The sequence below is a fragment of the Salmo salar genome, chromosome 10, assembly GCF_965601325.2.
Source record: "Salmo salar chromosome 10, fSalSal1, whole genome shotgun sequence".
In the NCBI taxonomy this organism is placed as follows: domain Eukaryota; kingdom Metazoa; phylum Chordata; class Actinopteri; order Salmoniformes; family Salmonidae; genus Salmo; species Salmo salar.
Genome location: NC_138300.1, coordinates 76837809 through 76862500, shown reverse-complemented (window position 1 = coordinate 76862500; position 24692 = coordinate 76837809). Strand labels below are relative to the sequence as shown.

Here is a 24692-nt window from a genome sequence, read left to right as displayed (position 1 = left end):
TCCAGGAGATCTACTCAAAACGGTGCTTGAGGAAGCCCCGCAGCTTCATCAAGGACCCAACACACCCCCAGCCACGAGCCGTTTACTCCCTTACCGTCAGGCAGATGGTGTCGGATCATGAGGTCTGATACCAACAGCCTCTACCGACAAGCCACCAGACTGCTGAACAGTTGAACTGGACTGACCACCTGCTCTGGTTCTCCGCATCTTAGTACACGTGTCCACCTCACAACTGCTGCTACCATACAATTATTATGATTTCTAAATAGTGCACAATTTGTGCACAACTTGCCCCCCCCCCCACAATTCCCCAAATCATGTGTAAATAAACTGTGCCTTCCTGTGTTATACTTAAGCTAAAATGTTTACTCTATTGAGCCATTTACTTCATGTTTGTATTCTTATCTTTTATTTCTTATTGTTGTTGCATTGTCGAGAAGCCCCACGCTCTTCTCAATTTACATCAACAACATAGCTCAGACAGTAGGAAGCTCTCTCATCCATTTATATGCAGATAATACAGTCTTATACTCAGCTGGCCCCTCCTGGGATTTTGTGTTAAATGCTCTACAACAAAGCTTTCTTAGTGTCCAACAAGCTTTCTCTACCTTTAGCCCTGTTCTGAACACCTCCAAAACAAAGGTCATGTGGTTTGGTAAGAAGAATGCCCCTCTCCCCACAGGTGTGATTACTACCCCTGAGGATTTAGAGCTGGAGGTAGTCACCTTATACAAGTACTTGGGAGTATGGCTAGATAGTACACTGTCCTTCTCTCAGCACATTTCAAAGCTGCAGGCTAAAGTGAAATCTAGACCTGGTTTCATCTATCGTAATGGCTCCTCTTTCACCTCAGCTGCCAAACTAACCCTGATTCAGATGACAATCCTAACCATGCTAGATTACGGAGACGTAATTTCTAGATCGGCAGGTAAGGGTGCTCTCGACCGGCTAGATGTTCTTTCCCCTTCGGCCATCAGATTTGCCACCAATGCTCCTTATAGGACACATCACTGCACTCTATACTCTTCTGTAAACTGGTCATCTCTGTATACCCGTCGCAAGACCCACTGGTTGATGCTTATTTATAAAACCCTCTTAGGCCTCACTCCCTCCTATCTGAGATATCTACTGCAGCCCTCATCCTCCACATACAACACCCGATTTGCCAGTCACATTCTGTTAAAGGTCCCCAAAGCATACACATCCCTGGGTCGCTCCTCTTTTCAGTTTGCTGCAGCTAGCGTCGAAGGAGCGGTAACAAACACTCAAACTGGACAGTTTTATATCAATCTCTTCATTCAAAGACTCAAATCATTTCTCTACCTTTTTGCCCTTTGTGCTGTTGTCTGTGCCCAATAGTGTTCATACCATGTTGTGTTGCAACCATGCTGTTGTCATGTGTTGTTGCCATCCTGTTGTTGTCGTCTTAGGTCTGTCTTTATGTAGTGTAGTGTTATGGTGTCTCTCCTGTCGTGATGTGTGTATTGTCCTATATTAATTTTTTTTTTTTTCTTATCCCAGCCCCGGCAGGAGGCCTTTTGACTTTTGGTAGGCCATCATTGTAAATAATAATTTGTTCTCAACTGACCTGCCTAGTTAAATATAATTAAATAAAAAAAATAAAAAAAAAACAGGAAGTTGCTAACTTCCTTTTCTGTGAGAGCGGATTGGGAGTGGCGAGGATGTCTCTCCAAAACTGTATGTAAAACGCAACAGTGGATCAGAACAATACTTCTTTACCCATAACCCACTCCCTTCTTCTGTAGTCCACTGTGACAGAGGTAGAGGTTTCACTGATGTGCACTACGGAGCACGAAAATAATGCTATATCATGAGTTTGACTAATTAGCTTTACAACTGATGACTGATTTAGCTGGTAATGATCAACCCAAATGTTGCACAAAGTGAGGTTTGTGTTGGGGCTAAATGTGCCAGCATCAGAGCCCTGGTCATGTTCATTAGGACACGCGACGAAAATGTCCAATCTTACCTCCTCAGTGACTATGGCCAGTGGGTATTTGTCTTCAGACAGTAAGTTGAAGATGCACCAGATCTTGAAGGCGTCTTCATCTGAGATGAGGAGGTGTGTTCTGTTGAGGTTCTTCCGGGCACACAGGGTCCAGCACATTCTGTTAAAGTCCTGCCGATTAAAGTTGTCCTGGACCTGAAATCAGGAAACATTTCTCAGGTCACTTGGCTGGAGACAGGCATTTTTCATATGAGGAAAAACACAAATTAGACAATAAGCTGGTCCTGTACTCAGGACATCTTCAATGTTCTCTTTATGCCACACTATCATTAATTTAAAAGTCCAAAATTGGATCTCGGGTTGCCCCCTTTAACTCAAATTCGACAACAGAAAGGGAGGAAAACCCTTGAAAACAGTACAATCAGTGCTGTAGAGGGGAAATGTTTTCTTCCAGCAGTGAATGAACATACACTGGTGTTTCCATGGGAACTCTTGGCAAGCTTTCCGCAGAATCATGTAGATTAGGAGCACCCACAGCGGCACTGGAATAGAAGACTGTTCTAACACAGGAAATCCTGACACGACATTCGCATTAACCTCAGCTCACTTAGCCGTTTATGCAGATGTAGGACTCATTCAACTGATACGTCGGAGCAGTCACGCTAAAACACAACAGAGAGATGGGCCTGATGTTGATGATCAGCCATCTAAAAATAGCAAGAGATGAACAAAACAGAGATACTATCGAAATGCAAGCTGCATCATCATCATCAGGAGCCTGGACATCTTTAGGAGTGTTTAAAACATCCTCCTTAATGAATAGATGGACATGTATCCACAATGACGACATACATTCATACATTTCTATCATTGTTGAGTAATCTGTTGGATAGTTTCACAGTAACACCAGTGAGGTTAGCAGATAGAGGCGGAGGGAGGGGCAGTAGAAAAGTTGTGAAAGTTGGATTGGTATGAACTAGCAGCGCTCTCTCTCTCTTTGTGCTCACAATGTCCTGTCATTGCTCGTCTCGTTCCGTACTAGCTGGTCCAGACTGAGGCAGTGGCTCCCTTTCCCTCTACCTCAATCCCTGCCATTCTCCCACTCTCTGCACATCAACAATGGGGGGCTTTGTCACGGCCCCTCCAGCACCCAGCGCTGCCTCTCCACTGCAGATACACGTGTTCATTAGTATTCTCTGCAGTGGAACATCCTAAGTGGTTTACAAACAAACAAGTCTTATCACTGTCCTTGGGTCCTCCAGGAGGCTGAAACATCCTATCGTCAAATTATCACACCACACAGAGATGCCCGTTTATATACTGAAGTCAAAAAGGAAAAAAGAGAGAGGGAACAAACGTAATTGTGAAATTAAATGACAAAAAAAGGTACATCTATCAAAAATATGATTGCGCCAAATGGATTACTCGATCATGAAAGCTGGATCGAAATAAGTTGAGGTCTAGGCAAAGGCTATGCCTATGACTGATAAAGGGATTGAAGTTGAATCATCATACTAACTTTGCAAACAAAGCAGAATGACACAGTGAAAAACGTTGTCAGCGTACTATAAATACAGAATTATACAGAAGCAAGACATGAAATTAGGAAATAATTCTGCCACAGCAGCCTTAAAATGTTGAATAAAAGCCTTGAACTATTTTGGTACTCTGATGTTTGTGTAGCCTTGCTTTCTTTCATTCCCCTTCTGACATCAGAGCTTTCAATGAACAATGCATTCCAGGTTTCTACAGGGCTAGTTGGCTAGGAGGAATGCTGTGCTCCACATAGTGAGCGACTGCAGAGGTCCAAATGGGAGAATGGGGAATTCTGTGGAACAGTCAGCGATGGACTTGATTGTCTCTCCTGCTGAGTCATGGTCATTGTCTGACAAGTGGAGTGAGTCAGTGAGGAAGAGAGTCACACACACAGGACCTTTAGGGTGGAGTATCCCTGGGGAGTGGGGGCAGTGCCCCCAACCTGTGTGGTAGGGTCATATCCACTTGGGTGGGGGGGGCTCTTGACATTTGTCTATGTCATATCTCGGTTCCTGAAACCTTTAAGTACTTGAGCAATACTTGAGCATTCCCTGTGGCTCAGTTGGTAGAGCATGGTGTGTGCAACACCAGGGTTGTGGGTTCGATTCCCACGGGGGGCCAGTACAAAAAAAAAAATGCATGAAATGTATGCATTCATTACTGTAAGTCGCTCTGGATAAGAGCGTCTGCTAAATGACTAAAATGTAAAATGTAAAATGTAAACTTGAGGAAGTGAAAGAAGAGGACATAGCGCTACATCAGATACGACGTCAATACGATGCTCATTGTATGTGGCAGGGCTTGCAGATGATAACGGGTTACAAAGGGAAACCCAGCTGTGAGATACCCAGTGATGCAGAACTACCAAATGAGTTAAATGCCTTATATGCACATATCAAGTCTTGCGTGAAAGCCCGTTGTTCCGGATGACTGCATGATCTTGCTCTCTGTGGCCAATGTGAGTAAAACAGGTTAAAACTCAAAGCCACCAAGCCAAACGGAATACCAGTGATACGTTCTCAAAGCATGCACAGATCAGCTGGCAAGTGTCTTCACTGAAATGTTCGCTCTCTCCGTGTCCCAGTCTGTAATCCCAATATGTTTCAAACTGACAACCATTGTCCCTGTTCCCAAGAACTCCATGGTGACCTACCTAAATGACTATGGCCCTGTAGCACTCACATCTAATTCTGAAGGCTTTGAAAGGCTGGTCATGACACACATCAACACCATCATCATCCAAGACACCCTGAACCCACTCCAATTCGCATACAGCCCTGACAGATCCACAGATGACGGAATCTCAATTGCACTTCACACTGCCCTCTCCCACCTGGACAAGAGGGGAAATAACTATGTAAGATTGTTGTGTGCACGCTTAGCCCCCTCATGTACTCCCTGTTCACCCACAACTGCGTTGCCACGCACAACTCCAACACCATCAAGATTGCTGGCGATACGCCGGTGGTAGACCTGATCACTGACGGCGATGAGACAGCCTACAGGGAGGAGGTCAGACTTAGCAGTGTGGTGCCATGACAACAACCTCTCCAGCAACGTCAGTTAGACCAAGGAGCTGATTGTGTACTACAGGAGAGCACATTGTTGTAGTGGAGTGGGTCGAGAGCATCAAGTTCCTTGGCGTCCACTTTACATGGTCTACACACACCCACATAGTCGTGAAGAGGGCATGACAGTGACTCTTCCCCCTCAGGAGGTTGAAAAGATTTGACATGTGCCATCGGATCCTCAAACTGTTCCACAGCTGCACCATCGAGAGCATCTTGACTGGCTGCATAACCGCTTGGTATGGAAAATGCACCGCCCTCGACCACAAAGAGCTACAGAGGGTGGTGTGGACAGCCCAGTACATCACTGGGGCCGAGCTCCCTGCCATCCAGAACCTCTATATCAGGCGGTGTCAGAAAGACTCTAGCCATAGACTGTTCTCAAACCAACAGGCTCCAAGACAGCAGGCTTATGGCTTGGGGTAGAAGCGAAATATTTCAATAAATGGTTACCTGGACTATCTGCACACTCACAACTATATACTAAGTTCACAAAACATGAACATATGTTCTTTCCATGACATACTGTAGACTGACCAGGTGAAAGCTATGATCCCTTATTGATGTCACTTGTTATATTCACTTCAAAATCTGTGTAGACGAAGGGGAGGAGACAGGTTAAATAAGGATTTTTTTAAGCCGAGAGACATGATTCTGTATGTGTGCCATTCAAAGGCTGAATGGGTGAGACAAAAGATTTAATGGTAGTAGGCGACAGGCAAACCAGTTTGTGTCAAGAACTGCAACGCGGTTCTCAAGCTACACACAATACCTCATCAAGACAAAGAAAAACGTTTTTTGAAATTTGTGCTTTTTTTGCTTTCTTTTTATTACAAAACTGAAATCACATAAGTATTCGGACCCTTCACTCAGTACTTTGTTGAGGCACCATTGGCAGCAAAAACAGCCAACAGTCTTCTTGGGTATGACGTTACAAGCTTGTCACAACTGTATTTGGGGAGTTTCTCCCATTCTTCTCTGCAGAGCCTCTCAAGCTCTGTCAGGTTGGATGGGGAGCGTCGCTGCATAGCTATTTCCAAGTCTCTCCAGAGATGTTCGATCGGGTTCAAGTCCGGGCACAGGCTGGGCCACTCAAGGACATTCAGACACTTCTCCCAAAGCCACTCCCGCGTTGTCTTGGCTGTGTGCTTAGGGTCGTTGTCCTGTTGGAAGGTGAACCTTCACCCCAGTCGGAGGTCCTGAGTGCTCTGAAGCAGGTTTTCATCAAGGATCTCACTGTACGTGGTTCCGTTCAATTTTCCCCTCGATCCTGACGAGTCTCCTTGCAGCTGAAAAATATCTCCACAGCATGATACTGCCACCACCATGCTTCACCATAGGGATGGTGTCAGGTTTCCTCAAGACGTGACACTTGTCATTCAGGCCAAAGAGTTCAATCTTGGTTTCATCATACCAGAGAATCTTGTTTCTCATGGTTCGAGAGTCCCTTAGGTGCCTTTTGGCAAACTCCAAGTGGGCCGTCATGTGCCTTTTACTGAGGAGTGGCTTCCGTCTGGCAACTATACCATAAAGGCCTTGGTGGAGTGCAGCATAGATGGTTGTCCTTCGGGAAGGTTCTGCCATCTCCACAGATGAACTCTGGAGCTCTGTCAGAGTGACCATTTAGGTTCTTGGTCACCTCCTTGACCAAAGGCCCTTCTTCGCCGATCGCACAGTTTGGCCGGGCAGCCAGCTCTAGGAAAAGTCTTGGTGGTTCCAAACTTCTTCCATTTAAGAATGATGGAGGCCAGTGTGTTCCGGGGGACCTTCAATGCTGCAGAAATGTTTTGGTACCCTTCCCCAGACCTGTGCTGCAACACAATCCTGACTGAGTTCTACGGACAATTCCTTTGACCTCATGGCTTGGTTTTTGCTCTGACGTGCACTGTCAACTGTGGGACCTTATATAGACAGGTGTGTGCCTTTCCAAATCATGTCCAATCAATTGAATTTACCACAGGTGGACTTCAATCAAGTTGTAGAAACATCAAGGATGATCAATGAAAACAGTATGCACCTGAGCTCAATGTTGAGTCTCATAGCAAAAGGGTCTGAATACTTACATATAAAAAGGTGTGTTTTTTATTTTTAATACATTTGCAAAAAAGTTACAAACCTGTTTTCCCTTTATCATTATTGGGTAGTGTGTGTAGATTGATGGGGGGGATTAATTGAATCAATTTTAGAATAAGGCTGTAAGGTCACAAAATGTGTAAAAAGTCAAGGCGTCTGAATACTTTCCGAATGAACTGTATATTGTGGATAAAGAGTTACCTGTCTAACAGAACACAGAGGGTGTTCTTTAAATGGAAACCTCTCCAACATAATCCAGGTAGAATCAGGAATTCCCCAGGGCAGCAGTCTAGGCCCCTTACTTTTTTCAATCTTTACTAACGACATGCCAATGGCTTTGAGTAAAGCCAATGTGTCTATGTATGTGGATGACTTGACACTATACACATCAGCTACTACAGCGACTGAAATGACTGCAACACTTAACAAAGAGCTGCAGTTAGTTTCAGAATGGGTGGCAAGGAATAAATTAGTCCTAAATATTAAAATTAAAAGCATGTATTTTGGGAAGAATCATTCACTAAACCTCAACTAAATCTTGTAATGAATAATGTGGAAATTGAGCAAGTTCAGGTGACAACTGCTTGGAGTAACCCTGGATTGTAAACTGTCATGGTCAAAACATATTGATACAACAGTAGCTAAGATGGGGAGAAGTCTGTCCATAATAACGCGCTGCTTTGCCTTCTTAACAGCACTATCAACAAGGCAGGTCCTACAGGACCTAGTTTTGTCGCACCTGGGCTTCTGTTCAGTCATGTGGTCAGGTACCAGAAAGAGGGACCTAGGAAAATTACAACTGGTTCAGAACAGGGTAGCACGGCTGGCCGTTAAAATGTACACAGGGAGCTAACAATGATATGCATGTCAAGCTCTCATGGCTCAAATTGGAGGAGGAGAGATTGACTTCATCACCACTTGTTTTTGTAAGAAGTGTTGGCAAGCTAAATGCACAGAGCTGTCGGTTTAAACTACTAGCACACAGCTCGGACACCCACGCATACCCCACAAGACATGCCACCAGTGGTCTCTCCACAATCCAAGTACAGAACATACTATCGGAGGCGCACATTACTACATCGAGCCATGACTACATGGAACTCTATTCCACATCAGGTAACTGATGCAAGCAGTAGAATCAGATTGGAAAAACAGATAAAAAAAAACATCTTATGGAACAGCGGGGACTGAAGAGACACACGTACAGACGTACGCTAGCACACGCACTCTACACACGTACATTGTAATATTGTTGTATGGTGGAATTATACATTTTGCATTGTAGATATGTAGTGGTGTAATAATGTTGTTATACAATGTACCGTTTTATATTTTGTTTTATGTGTAATGTAAGTCCCTTAATGTGTTTGGACACCAGGAAGAGTAGCTAATGGGGATCCCTAATAAATACAAATGAAACATTTTGTAAAATTGAGATTGTGTCACTGGCCTACACACACACACCACACACACACACACACACAATGTCAAAGTGGAATTGTTTTTTAAAATGTTTACAAATTAATAAAAAATGAAAATCTGAAATGTCTTGAGTTAATAAGTATTCAACACCTTTATTATGGCTAGCCTAAATAAGTTCAGGAGTAATAATTGAATCAACAACGCACATGGACTGTGTGCAATAATATAGTGTTAAAGATGATTTGTGAATGACTACCTCATCTCTCTTCCCCACACACACATACAATTGTAAGGTCCCTCAGTCGAGTAGTGAATTTCAAACAGATTAAACCACAAAGACCATGAGGATTTCCAATGCCTCGCAAAGAAGGGCACGTATTGGTAGATGGGTAAAAATAAAAATGTATGGTGAAGTTATTAATTACACGATGGATGGTGTATCAATACACCCAGTCACAACAAAGACACAGGCGTCCTTCCTAACTCAGTTGCCCGAGAGGAAGGAAACCACTCAGGGATTTCACCATGAGGCAAACGGTGACTTTAAAACAGTTACAGAGTTCAGGTAGACTAGTGGTTAGAGCGTTGGGCCAGTAACAAAGGTTGCTGGATCAAATCCCCGAGCTGACAAGGTAAAAATCTGTCGTTCTGCCCAGGAGCCAGGCAGTTAACCCACTGTTCGCCGGGCACCGAAGACACGGATGTCGATTATGGCAGCCCCGCACCTCTCCGATTCAGAGAAGGTTGAGTTAAATACGGAAGACACATTTAGTTGAATGCATTCAGTTGAATAACTGACTACTGTACGTATCCCCCTTTCCCAATGGCTGTGATAGAAGAAAACTGAGGATGGATCAAAAACATTGTAGTCACACCACAATACTAACATACATCGACAGAGTGAAAGGGATGCCTGTACAGACTAAATATATTCTCAAAACAATGTATCCTGCTTGCAATAAGGCACTAAAGTAATACTGCAAAACACTTGCCAAAGCAATTACCTTTTTGACCTGAATACAGTATTGTTTTGGGAAAATCCAATACATTTCTGAGAAACACTCTCCATATTTTCAAGCATAGTCAAATCAAATGAAATTCTATTTGTCACATGAGCGGAATACAACAGGTGTAGACCTTAACGTGAAATGCTTACTTACAAGCCCTTAACAATGCAGTTCAAGAAATAAAATGTAAAAAAATATTTACGAGAAAGTAAAAAATAAAAAAGTAAGATGAAAATTACATAACAACAAGGCTATATACAGGGGGTACCGGTACCGAGTCAATGTGCGGGGGTACAGGTTAGTCGAGGTAATTTGTAAAGTGACTATGCATAGATAATAAACAGCGAGTTGCAGCAGTGTAAAAACAATGAGCGGTCCAATGTAAATAGTCAGGGTGGCCATTTGATTAATTGTTCAGCAGTCTTATGGCTTGAAGCTGTTAAGGAGCCTTTTGGTCCTAGACTTGACGCTCCAGTACCGCTTGCCTTGTGGTAGCAGAGAGAAGAGTTTATGACTTGGATGACTGAGTCTGACAAGTTTTTGGGCCTACCACTGACACCGCCTAGTATATAGGTCCTGGATGGCAGGAAGCTTATACACACTACCCTCTGTAGCGCCTTACGGTCAGATGCCGAGCAGCCATACCAGGCGGTGATACAACCAGTCAGGATGCTCTCGATGGTGCAGCTGTATAACTTTTTGAGGATCTGGGGACCCATGCCAAATCTTTTCAGTCTCCTGATGGGGAAAAGGTGTTGTCGTACCCTCTGCATAACTGTCTTGGCGTGTTTGGACCATGATAGTTTGTTGGTGATGTGGACACCAAGGAACTTGAAACTCTCAACCCGCTCCATTTCAGCACTGTCGATGTTAATGGGGGCCTGCTCGGCCCTCCTTTCCCTATAGTCCACGATCAGCTCCTTTGTCTGGCTCACATTGAGGGAGAGGTTGTTGTCATGGCACCACACTGCCAGGTCTCTGACCTCCTCCCTATAGGCTGTCTCATTGGTGTCAGTGATCAGGCCTACCACTGTTGTGTCATCAACAAACGTAATGGTGGGGTTGGAGTCGTACTTGGCCACACAGTCGTGGATGAACAGGGAGTACAGGAGGGGACTAAGCATGCACCCGTTGTTGCCTACCCTTACCACCTGGGGGCGGCCCATCAGTAAGTCCAGGATCCAGTTGCAGAGGGAGGTGTTTAGTCCCAGGGTCCTTAGCTTAGTGATGAGCTTTGTGGGCACTATGGTGTTGAGCGCTGAGCTGTAGTCAATGAGCAGCATTCTCACATAGGTGTTCCTTTTGTGCAGGTGGGAAAGGGCAGTGTGGAGTGCAATTGAGATTGCGTCATCTGCGGATCTGTTGGGGCATTATGCGAACTGGAGTGGGTCTAGGGTTTCCGGCATTATGGTGTGGATGTGAGCCATGACCAGCCTTTCAAAGCACTTCATGGCTACCGACGTGAGCGCTACGGGGCGGAAATCATTTAGGCAGGTTACCTGTTAACTATGGTGGTCTGTTTGAAACATGTAGATATTACAGACTCGGTCAGGGGGAGGTTGAAAATGTCAGTGAAGACACTTGCCAGTTGTTCCGTGTATGCTTTGAATACACGTCCTGGTAATCCTTCTGGCCCCGCGACTTTGAGAATGTTAACCTGTTTAAAAGTCTTGCTCACATCAGCTACGGAGAACATGATCACACAGTCCTCTGGAACAGCTGGTGCTCTCATGCATGCTTCAGTGTTGCTTGCCTCGAAGCGAGCATAAAAGGAATTTAGCTCGTCTGGTAGGCTCGCATCACTGGGCAGCTAGAGGCAGGGTTTCCCTTCGTAGTCCGTAATATTTTTCAAGCCCTGCCACATCCAACGAGCATCAGAGCCAGTGTAGTAGGATTCAATCTTAGTCCTGTATTGACGCTTTGCCTGTTTGATGGTTCGTCTGAGGGCATAGCGGGACTTCTTATAAGTGTCCAGATTAGTGGTGGCTGAATCATGTTATGGGAATGCTTGTAATCGTTAAGGACTAGGGTGTTTTTCCAGGATAAAAAAAATAACTGCTTTCCACCAGATACCGGGAGATGAATTCACCTTTCAGCAGAACAATAACCTAAAACCCAAATCTACACTGGAGTTGCTTACTAAGAAGACAGTGAATGTTCCTGAGTGGCAGAGTTAGTTTTGACTTAAATCTGATTCAAAATCTATGTCAAGACTTGAAAATGGATGTCTAACAATGATCAACAACTAATTTGACAGAGCTTGAAGAATTCTGAAAAGAATAAATGGGCAAATCCAGGTGTGGAAAGCTGTTAGAACCTTACCCAGAGAGACTTATCTGTAATGGCTGCCAAAGGTGATTGTAGCATGTATTGGACTCAGGGGGTTGAATACATATCTAATCAAGAGGTTACTCAGGCAAAAATCGATTTTAGCTTTAAAAAAAGAGATTCAAAAAATATATTTGAACACAAATATAAAATGTGTTGGTTCCATGTTTCATGAGCTAAAATAAAAGATCAAAGAAAATGACCATCCGCACAAAAAGCGGATGGGATTTTGCTCAAATTTTCAAAATTATTTTGCTCAAATTGCCTGCACAAATATGTTTACATCCCTGTTAATGAGAATTTTTCCTTTGCCAGTGAATCTGATTAAACATGATCATTACACAGGTGCACCTTGTGCTGGGGACAATAAGAGGCCACTAAAATATGTGATTTTGTCACATAACACAATGCCACAGATGTCTCAAGTTGAGGGACCGTGCAATTGGCATGCTGACTGCGAGCCCAGGCCCTCCACATCCAGCTTCTTCACCTGCGGGATCGTCCGAGGCGGTGCTGAGGAGGATTTCCGTCTATAATAAAGCCATTTGTGGGGAAAAACTCATTCTGATTGGCTGGGCCTGGCTCCCCAGTGGGTGGGCCTGGCTCCCAAGTGGGTGGGCCTGGCTCCCAAGTGGGTGGGCCTATGCCCTCCCAGACCCACCCATGGCTGTGCCCTTGACCAGTCATGTGAAATCCATAGATTATGGCCTAATTCATGTATTTCAATTCACTGAATTCCTTAAAATCTTAGAAATTGTTGCATGTTGCGTTTATATTTGTTCAGTATATTTGAATGCAATATCTTGTTGTTCTTGTTTAAAACTGTTCTTTACTTTGTCATGTATTTGTATGTTTTATGTAGACCCCAGGAAGAGTAGCTGATGCATGTGCAATAGGTAATGAGGATCCTAATAAAACTACTATATGTGGGGCTCACCTTGTCCAAAATGAACTTGTTCAAGTAGGGCATGTAGCCCTGTGTAGAGACGGGGCCTTCGTCGTCATCTTTGAAGTGCTCCTCAAGGGCCACCGGGTCATGGGGGATCCTCATCACAGTGCACAAGTTATGAGAGAGCACCTGCAATGGGGGAACATTTTTATTTTAAAAAAAAATACATTTTCTCATTGTTTTGTTGGAGGGGGGGGGGGGGGGTTACAGGTACCATATACAACAATTATAAACAAGAAGTAGTGAGCCTCCACCCCAAACTTCCCATCCCATCCCCCAGGCAGCCAGAGGAAGAAAAAAAAATCCCCATACAATCCCTTCCCCGTGGGCCTGAAAGCAAAGACATTTGTATACATGTGTTATGCTTTATAGATTGTTTGTATGTGTTGGGCTCAGATTATTCTTTGCAGAGTCAAGTATAATTGTCACTATTTATTAACATCTAAGAGCTGAGAAAAATATTTTCAATCCAGCAACAACGCTCAATTAACATGCCTCTCTCTCTACTTAATGAATCAGTTGAACACATCGGTCACTGGAAGGGTTCTAGTCAACAACATTGACCTCACTTGATGCACTGATGGCCTGAGTAGAAAAGGAAACTATTGATTTATCCCATCAGAGTCTGTGACAGTGCCCTGAATGATTTCAGCAGTAGGATACAAATACCTTTAAGTGCCCTTCTCACAAAGATAGTACAGAACATTAGAAGTCAAGGACTATGTATTATGCCTTTTTTTTTTTACTTAAGAAATACTGCACCAAACACCTTAACTAAATTACAAAAACATCCTCGGCAAAAACATCTAAATGAATTATAGATTTCTTGAGTCATAGATTAACTCTGAGGATTTTGAGGAAGTCAAATAGGCTTCCACGTCTACATTGTCTCATGGGGGACAAACATTAACCAAACGTGGAATCTGTCAGGAAACACACCTCCAAGACTCAAATCTCGTTTTTCTAATTAGCAACAGAAGAACAAAACGTGCCAATCGGCGTATTCAGTGGCTCTTTAATTACGGAGCATTTTCTAAAGTCAAACACACCACCTGCAACTGGACACGGACATTTTAGAAAATACATGTTTGGCAGAATCGAGAACGAAGATAGTATCTTCATGTTAAGGTTGGTCGAATATTCTTTATGCTACACCAAACAGTACCTAACCTGTACCTCCCAGTAATGGATAGCAAAAATCTTTGGTTAAATCCAGTGTAACAATCTGTAGCTAGTTCAGACCATGCCATAAACAACAAGCTAAACACATATTTGTTGCTTTTTGTACTGTGTTGTTCTTTCTGCATGCTATGTCTCGCTTGTCCTATGTTGCTCTGCGTGTGCTCACGGATTGTCTGTATTGTAATTGTTTTTAATAACCTGCCCAGGGACTGCGGTTGAAAATTAGCCGGCTGGCTAAAACCGGCACTTTTACTGAAACATTGATTATTGTGCACTGTCCCTGTAAAAATACAAATTTCAGACAAAATATCCACAGGAAAGTATTGTTTACCCGATGTTAACCTTTTTCGGCAAGACAGAACTCCCAAAGGTGGTGGAGTGGAAATCTTTACCAAGGAACACATTCAGTGCTCGGTTGTCTCCACAAAGTCTGTCCCCAAACAATTTGATTTGCTGGTTAAAGCATTAAACTTTCAAATAGCTCTTTGTTGACTGTTGCTAGGTGTTATCATCCTCCATCAGCACCGGCCTGTACCCTACCTGCCCTAAGCTCTCTCCTGGCCCCTTACACCAAGTCTGAATTTGTCCTAATTAGGTGACCTAAACTGGGACATGCTTAAACCACCTGACCAAGTCCAAAAGCAATGGGACTCCCTAAATCTTTATCAGATTCTTACCAACCCCACAAGGTATGACTCCAAACACCTAGAAAAGGCTACTCTCCTTGATGTTATCCTCACAAATAATCCTGATAGGCATCAGTCTGGTGTTTTCTGTAATGACAGTGATCACTATTTTACAGCCTGTGGTGAAAGGCTCGGCACACGCATACTCAGGCTGACTGGCTCTCGTTCAGGCAAATGAGAAATAAGTGCACTCAGGCTATCCGGAAGGCCAAAGTTAGTTTCTTTAAGGAGCAGTTCTCTCTATGTGGGTCTAACCCCAAGAAGTTCTAGAAAGCAGTTAAAAACATGGAGAATAAACCCACCCCCCCTCACAGCTGCCCATGTCCCTTAATGTTGATGTGGTTGTTAATGACAAGGAGCACATGGCTGAGCTCTTTAAATCACCACTTCATTAAGTCAGGATTCTTATTTGACCCAGCCATGCCTCTTTGCCCGTCCAACATTTCATAATCTCCCATCCCTTCTAATGCTCCTCCCTCTTTTTCCCCTGCCCCGCTACAAAGTTTCTCCCTGCAGGAAAGTCACTGAGTCTGAGGTGCTAAAGGAGCTCCCTAAACCTGACCCCCCAAAAAACATCTGGGTCAGATGGTTTAGACCCTTTCTTCTTTAACCTGTTATGGCTAGGGGGCAGTATTTTCACGGCCGGATAAAAAACGTACCCGATTTAATCTGATTATTACTCCTGCCCAGAAACTAGAATATGCATATAATTATTAGCTTTGGATATTAAACACTCCAAAGTTTCTAAAACTGTTTGAATGGTGTCTGTGAGTATAACAGAACTCATTTGGCAGGCCAAAACCTGAGAAGATTCTGTACAGGAAGTACCCTGTCTGACCATTTCTTGGCCTTCTTGATTATCTCTATCCAATACAGGGGATCTCTGCTGTTACGTGACACTTCCTACGGCTCCCATGGGCTCTCAGAAGGCGGCAAAAAGCTGAATCGTGGCTTTGCAGGCCCTGGCTGAAAAACATTAGCGCGTTTGGATAGTGGCCGGTCAGAGTACTATGAGACTGAGGCTCGTGCACGAGTCGACTCCATGTTTTTATTCTTTCGTCTTTGAACGAAAACCACCACTCCCGGTCGGAATATTATCGCTTTTTTTACGAGAAAAATGGCATAAATTGATTTTAACCTCTATGGGCTAGGTGGGACGCTAGCGTGCCACCCGTGGTGCACTCCATCAACAGCAGGTGCATTTCAAGAGCGGCAAATTTGAATCCAAATAAATGTCAAAATTCAAATTTTTAAAACATACAACTATTTTACACCCTTTGAAAGATAAACATCTCCTTAATCTAACCACGTTTTACGATTTCAAAAAGGTTTTACGGCGAAAGCATAAATTTAGAGTATGTTAGGACAGTACATTTACAAGAGTTGTGTGTAATGTTTTGTCAATTCAAAGACAGGGTCACCAAAACCATAAAACCAGCTAAAATGATGCACTAACCTTTTACAATCTCCATCAGATGACACTCCTAGGACATTATGTTAGACAATGCATGCATTTTTAGTTCTATCAAGTTCATATTTATATCCAAAAACAGCGTTTTACTATGGCATTGATGTTGAGGAAATCGTTTCCCTCCAATAACCGGCAGTCAAGTCAGCGTCACAAATTAAATAATTAAAATTAGAAAACATTGGTAAAATATTATATTGTCATTTAAAGAATTATAGATTTACATCTCTTGAACGCAATCAACTTGACAGATTTAAAAATAACCTTACTGGGAAATCACACTTTGCAATAATCTGAGCACTGCGCCCAGAAAAATACGCGTTGCGATACAGACTAGACGTCATGTTGGGGAGATCTAAAATCGAAAATACTATGTAAATAATCCATTACCTTTGATTCTCTTCATCAGATGTCACTTCCAGGTATCACAGGTCCATAACGAATGTAGTTTTGTTCAAAAAAGCTCATCATTTATGTCCAAAAATCTCCGTCTTGTTAGCACATGATCTAAGCCAGCCGGACTTCTCGTCATGAACGAGGGGAAAAAATATATTTACGTTCGTTCAAACATGTCAAACGTTGTATAGCATAAATCATTAGGGCCTTTTTTAACCAGAACATGAATAATATTCAAGGTGGACGAATGCATACTCTTTTATAACGTATTGGAACGAGGGTACCCAACATGAACTCGCGCGCCAGGTGTCTAATGGGACATCATCGTTCCATGGCTCTTGTTCGGTCAGATCTCCCTCCAGAAGACTCAAAACACTTTGTAAAGGCTGGTGACATCTAGTGGAAGCAATAGGAAGTGCCAAAATATTCCTCAGCCCCTGTGTTTTTCAATGGGATAGGTTTAAAGGTAATACAACACATCAGGTATCCACTTCCTGTCAGAAAATGTCTCAGGGTTTTGCCTGCCAAATGAGTTCTGTTATACTCACAGACACCATTCAAACAGTTTTAGAAACTTGAGTGTTTTCTATCCATATATAAGTATATGCATATTCTAGTTACTGGGTAGGATTAGTAACCAGATTAAATCGGGTACATTTTTTTTATCCAGACGTGCAAATGCTGCCCCCTAGCCCTAACAGGTTAAACAGCGGTTGACATGCTTCGAAGTACGGTAATGGAATATTTAGAAATTTGTCGTCACAAAATGCGTCGTGCGCGTGACCCTTATTTACACTTCGGATAGTGTCTTGAACGCACGAACAAAACGCCGCTATTTGGATATAACTATGGATTACTTTGAACCAAACCAACATTTGTTATTGAAGTAGCAGTCCTGGGAGTGCATTCTGACGAAGAACACCAAAGGTAATCAAACTTTTCTAATAGTAAATCGGAGTTTGGTCAGGGCTAAACTTGGTGGGTGTCAAAATAGCTAGCCATGATGGCTGGGCTATCTACTCAGAATATTGCAAAATGTGCTTTCACCGAAAAGCTATTTTAAAATCGGACACCTCGATTGCACAAAGGAGTTCTGTATCTATAATTCTTAAAATAATTGTTATGTTTTTTGTGAACGTTTATTGTGAGTAATTTAGTAAATTCACCGGAAGTGTTCGGTGGGAATGCTAGTTCTGAACGTCACATGCTAATGTAAAAAGCTGGTTTTTGATATAAATATGAACTTGATTGAACAAAACATGCATGTATTGTATAACATAATGTCCTAGGTGTGTCATCTAATGGAAGATCATCAAAGGTTAGTGCTGCATTTAGCTGTGGTTTTGTTTTTTGTGACATTATATGCTAGCTTGAAAAATGGGTGTCTGATTATTTCTGGCTGGGTACTCTGCTGACATAATCTAATGTTTTGCTTTCGCTGTAAAGCCTTTTTGAAATTAGACAGTGTGGTTAGATAAAGGAGAGTATTGTCTTTAAAATGCTGTAAAATTGTCATATGTATGAAAAATTTAAGTTTTTGTATTTTTGAGGAATTTGTCATTCGCGCCACGCCTATCATTGGATATTGGAGCAGGTGTTCCGCTAGCGGAACGTCTAGATGTAAGAGGTTAAACTTCTTATGGATCCCTTCGCACGCCAATCCCGTTAACGGGATTGATTTGACAACACCCAGTGAAATTGCAGTGCGCCAAATTCAGAAACAGAAATACTCATAATAATAATTCATAAATCATACAAGTGTTATACATCAGTTTAAAGATGAACTTCTTGTTAATCCAGCAGCAGTGTCAGATTTCAAAACGGCTTTACGGCGAAAGCAAACCATGCGATTATCTGAGGACAGTGCCCAGCATACCAACACATGAAAATCAGATTTCAACCAGGCAGGTGCTACACAAAAGTCAGAAATAACGATATAATTCATGCCTTACCTTTGAAGATCTTCTGTTGGCACTCCAATATGTCCATTAAACATCACAAATGGTCCTTTTGTTTGATAAATTCTGTCGTTATATCCCCAAAATGTCCATTTATTTGGCGCGTTTGATTCAGAAAATACACCGGTTCCAACATGACCAAAATCTATCTAATAAGTTACCTGTAAACTTGATCCAAACATTTCAAACAACTTTCCTAATCCAACTTTAGGTATTTTAAAAGGTAAATAATCGATAACATTTAAGACGGAATAAACTGTGTTCAATAGCGGATAAAATGAAAGTGGAGCGAGCTCCAGGTCACGCGCTCAAAACAAAAACAGTCCAATTGGCTCTACACTCAGAAAGGAAAGGGCCACTTCTTAATTTATCAAATGAAAAACATTAACCAATTTTTAAAGACTGTTGATATCTGGTGGAAGCCCTAGGAACTGCAACCAGGTCCCTCATAAATCTAGTTCCCCATAGAAACCTAATTGAAAAGACAGTGACCTCAACAAAAAACAAATCCTGGATGGTTTGTCCTCGGGGTTTCGCCTGCCAAATAAGTTCTGTTATACTCACAGACATAATTTTAACAGTTTTAGAAACTTGAGTGTTTTCTATCCAAATCTATTATATGCATATCCTAGCTTCTGGGCCTGAGTAGCAGGCAGTTTACTTTGGGCACACTTTTCATCCGGACGTGAAAATAGTGCCCCCTAGCCCAAAGAGGTTTTAAGGTTGCTGCCCCTATCATCTGCAAGCCTGTCTCTCCTGTCTGGGGAAGTTCCCATTGCTTGGAAGGCAGCCACGGTGCATCCTTTATTTAAAGGGGAGAGATCAAGCTGACCCTAACTGTTATAGGCCAATTTCTATTTTGCCCTGTTCATCAAAAGTGTTGCCTTTCTTGATGTCTATAGTATTCTCTCACTCACCCTTAAAGGTCCTAAATGATGTAACCATTTCTCTTGATTCTAAGCAATGTTGTGCTGGTATTTTTATTGACTTGGCCAAAGCTTTTGATACTGTAGACCATTCCATTCTAATGGGCTGGCTAATGAGTATTGGTGTCTCTGAGGGGTCTTTGGCCTGGTTTACTAAATACCTCTAACACCGAACCCAAACCGGCGGCGCGTGTCCACCATCGTGCATACATTTATTTTATCCCCCCACACCAAACGCGATCACGACATGCAGGTTAAAATATCAGAACACACTCTGAACCAATTACATTAATTTGGGGACAGGTCGAAAAGCATTAAACCTTTATGTCAATTTAGCTCGCTAGCTTGCACTTGCTAGCTAAATTGTCCTATTTAGCTAGCTTGCTGTTGCTAGCTAATTTGTCCTATTTAGCTAGCTTGCTGTTGCTAGCTAATTTGTCCTGGGATATAACATTGAGTTGTTATTTTACCTGAAATGCACAAGGTCCTCTACTCCGACAATTAATCCACACATGAAACGGTCAACTGAATCGTTTCTAATCATTTCTCCTCCTTCTAGGCTTTTTCTTCTCTTGACTTTATATTGCGATTGGCAACTTTCATAAATTAGGTGCATTACCGCCATCGACCTCGTTCATCTTTCAGTCACCCACGTGGGTATAACCAATGAGGAGATGGCACGTGGGTACCTGCTTCTATAAACCAATGAGGAGATGGGAGAGGCAGGACTTGCAGCGCGATCTGCGTCACAAATAGAACTGACTTCTATTTTAGCCCTTGGCAACGCAGACGCTCATTGGCGCGCGCGAGCAGTGTGGGTGCAATTATTGAATAATATAGATTTCTAAATGTATTTTTGCAACGCACGCGATGCGAGCGGTGTAGTCAGCCAGTAGGAGCGCAGTGTATAAAATTAGAACATCTGCTGTCTCAGCCACTGCCTGTCACCAAGGGAGTACCCAAAGGCTCGATCCTAGGCCCCACGCTCTTCTCAATTTACCTCAACATAGCTCAAGCAGTAAGATGATAATACTCAGCTGGCCCCTCCCTGGATTTTGTGTTAAAGACACTACAACAAGCCCTTACCCTTAACCTTGTTCTGAACACCTCCACAACAAAGGTCATGTGGTTTGGTAAGAAGAATGCCCCTCTTCCCACAGGTGTGATTACTACCCCTGAGGGTTTAGAGCTTGATGTAGTCACCTGCTTATGCTTATTTCTAAAACCCTATTAGGCCTCACTCCCCCCTATCCCCTATCTGGGATACCTACTGCAGCCCTCATCCTCCACATACAACACCCGATTTGCCAGTCACATTCTGTTAAAGGTCCCCAAAGCATACACATCCCTGGGTCGCTCCTCTTTTCAGTTTGCTACAGCTAGTGACTGGAATGAGTTGCAAACAAAATAAATAATAATACATAAAAACACTCAAACCGGACAGTTCTCTCTTCATCGAAAGACTCAATCATGGACACGCTTGTGGCTGCTTCACATGATGCATTGTCTCTACCTTCTTGCCCTATGTGCTATTGTATGTGCGCAATAATGTTTGTAGCATGTTTTGTGTTGCTACCATGTTGGCTGTCATGTTGTCTTAGGTCTCACTTTACGTAGTGTCTCCTGTCGTGATGCGTGTTGTCCTTTATTTTATTTTTCATTTTTAATGCCAGCCCCCGTCCCTGCAGGAGGCCTTTTGGTAGGCCGTCATTGTAAATAAGAACTTGTTCTTAAATGACTTGCATAGTTAAATAAAGGTTAAATAAAATGTAAATAAACAATTTCTTTCTAGAGAGCCAGTAGATAATTTTTAGAGAGCTGGTTCAGGGCACCTAGGTAAAGTTAGTTGTCACGTCTACTCCCGCTCCCCCTCTCTGGCGCTCGTTGTCACCAGTGTTTATTGCAGCGCGCTTGTGGTTAGCCATCTCTTTGAAAATAACTTGTGTGTGAAACATTGTTGCATTTAAAGTGCAACTGAAAGCATTTTAACAACATTAAATCTTATTAAAATCAATTTATATACACCCCCAGAAAGAATGACACTTTTTTCTTTTTACATTTTCTGACCAGCGACCACTTACATTTCATTTTTACAATTTCATAAATTCTTAGAACGTTTGAGAATTACGTATACTAAGGAGTGTGAAAATTATATAGTAATATTGAGTGGGAAAGCAGCCTTGCGTTTGGACAATTAATAGACACTGCAGTAAATAAAACGGAATAAAAACCATCTGTCTTGTCCAGGACCGGAGTCTACACAGACCGGTGCGCTATAGCCAATCAGAGCTACAGTAGGCCTTTATACAAACAAGCCATTTGCCACACGGGCCTGCCATCATTCACTTTGAACTGGACTGTGTGTTTACAGGCAGTTAGTTACAACAGCACGACTTTAGATCATTAGAATGCATTCACCAAATGGCACAAAATTCACCTGAATGGATTTCTGCAAATACTACAGGAGTCCTCCTACATTTGGGAACTTTACAGTCCTATTGATCCAACAACCATTAAAAGGTAGGCTCTTTCTCCCTCAGTTATGCACATCAACAACTAATGCTAACCAGAGCAAGATTAGCTCAAATCTAACGAAGGAACATTAGATTAACCCTCTCAAAATTGCACTGATAAATGATGGGGAATTGTAGCCTCCTCATCCTTCTGCAGCTTGCCTGTCAATGCATGCTTGACCCAACCAAGCACCCAAGCTAACTGGCTAAAGTTGGCTAGTTTACTAGCTAGCTACTTCCAGACACAAATGAGAGAACACCTCACTCTGACCATTTTACTCATCGTAGCAGAGCTGGTTAGGCTGTTTACATGTTGTCTAGAGCGTTCTTGATGAATTATTACTTTTTTTTTGCCTACGTTTACTGACACCGGTCATATTCAAGGGTGTTGCGCATCAGTAAATTCATCAGTTGTTCTGCACTCTGGCACACTCAGACGAGAGTGCTCTGAAATCAGAGTAGATAGCCAGAGTGAATTTGTGAACACAAGAGATATGCTAACTGGATAAAAGTTGTTCAAGTTCTTGCTAGTTGACCAAATAACACCTGCATCTCTACCTGTGTATAGCCACCAAAAAATTACATGGAGGGTAAATAGTCAGTCACTCACCCACTCCTCCAATGGCATGACATCCTCCTAGCAGCTAGCTAGCTATGTAGCTAAGGTTAGGCTCCGTGTTTTTAGCTTGCTACATAAATAGATATGTGGGTTTTTTGTCTGTTTTTGTCCAGAATATTGAGTCATTGAAACTGAAACAGTGCATCCCGAATGGAGGCAGCAAAAATGTACCAGGCCAGCTATGATTTACAACCTTCCCTGTAGCTCAGTTAGTAGAGCATGGTGTTTGCAACACATGGTGTTTGCAACGCCAGGGTTGTGGGTTCGATTCCCACGGGGGGCCAGTACGGGAAAAAAAAAAACAAAAAAATTAAAAAAAAATATGAAATGTAAGTCGCTCTGGATAAGAGCGTCTGCTAAATGACTAAAATGTAAAAAATGTAACCTGATAGCAATATTTTTTGGACTACCAAGAAATGTATTGGTGAATTATATTATCATGCATTGAACTGCATCCATCTATTCCGCCAACAATGCCTAAGTGTACATCATGGAACGTTGAGTCAAATAAATCCTATTTTTAATACCTCTTATAAAGTTGGTTTTGTAGCATAAATTGGGAATTTGATATTTATGACTGATATTATGATTGTTTCATATGTGCAAAGTAATTAAGACACTGTCAGTTCCACTTTAATTAGGTCACCGGTTACTTTGTGTGCTTAAACATAAAAAATAAAAAAATTGCAATAGGAAGTAATAGTTGTACAATTCGATTGGGAAATGCTTAATTGTTGTGTTTTTGTATTCTTATGATTGGGACCTACTGGCTTATTATGTCTGATTTTACGGACTGCTTATCCTTTAACATCATGCTGTGTGACTGCCGTCTTTCCATCGGCCCTACGCAGTGGCATATTGGTGCCTGGAGAAGTGGGTATGCCAAAAAGTTCCCAAACAGCCCGCCCAGTTAAGGAAAGGTACCCTGTGTGAAAAATGTTTTCCTATGGTTTACAAGTTTTCCAATAGATTATTCAGATTTTCACTCTCAAAATCACATTTTTTTAATAGAAGAAATACCAAAATGTGATGGTCTAAGTCTACAACAATGCTCAAACCACATCAATCTGATTGGGTGGGCCTGTCAGGGCCTCTGGCTCCCCAGTGGGTGGGCGGGCCTCTGGCTCCCCAGTGGGTGGGCGGGCCTCTGGCTCCCCAGTGGGTGGGCGGGCCTCTGGCTCCCCAGTGGGTGGGCGGGCCTCTGGCTCCCCAGTGGGTGGGCGGGCCTCTGGCTCCCCAGTGGGTGGGCGGGCCTCTGGCTCCCCAGTGGGTGGGCGGGCCTCTGGCTCCCCAGTGGGTGGGCGGGCCTCTGGCTCCCCAGTGGGTGGGCGGGCCTCTGGCTCCCCAGTGGGTGGGCGGGCCTCTGGCTCCCCAGTGGGTGGGCGGGCCTCTGGCTCCCCAGTGGGTGGGCCTCTGACCACCCAGGCCCATCGATGTCTACGCCCCTGATGCATACATCCCATGATGACAATTGCGCATCAGAAATAGCCTACTAACCAACACTTTGGACTAAAAACTTTTATAATACCTAGTTTGCATACCCATTGTTGCCTTAGTTAGCATTTACTGGTAGATATAAGTTGAAACGTATTTCCCATCCTACCGGCTACCAATGTCATTCTTCTGTGAGCTGCTCCATGCCAAAACCAGTTGAGAGCTGCATGCACACTCTTGCTGCCTGCTAATGATTAGCTGCTATAACTAGGCTGTGTGCGCAGCGCGCATGTGAATATATTTCACAATCGCAAACTACTTTGTGCATGACTTCTCCATTGTACTACATATTTGATAAATCGTATACCTCCACTACACTACGTTGATACACATCAGTAGGTATTAAAAAGTGGGTATACGTTTTATACCTGCATATACCCTCCACTACACCACTGGCCCTTTGTGTTTTACAAAAAGTGCACTCTCCTTCACAAATATGATGCTATTACACACTGATGCCCTATAGGTTCGCCACTGCGCAAACGTGTCTGTACTGTTTCAAGAAAGGAGTATATATATATATATATATATGGCCGGTTTCGAGTAGTACAACACTGCTTTCCTGTGGCTATTTTGTCTCAAAGTATTTCGACCAGCA

At 42.9% G+C, this 24692-nt stretch overlaps 1 protein-coding gene across 1 annotated transcript in view; it reads right to left on the bottom strand.

Annotated features, from left to right (window-relative positions):
* swap70b (switching B cell complex subunit SWAP70b) overlaps window positions 1-24692 on the bottom strand; it is a 44112-nt gene that overhangs the window by 18751 nt on the left and 669 nt on the right. Inside the window, exons 2-3 of the mRNA XM_014124674.3 lie at window positions 12841-12981; window positions 1991-2164 (exon numbers count right to left, since the gene is read on the bottom strand). Of these exons, the coding sequence (XP_013980149.1) occupies window positions 1991-2164; window positions 12841-12981 (315 nt within the window). The remainder of the gene's footprint in view (window positions 1-1990; window positions 2165-12840; window positions 12982-24692) is intronic.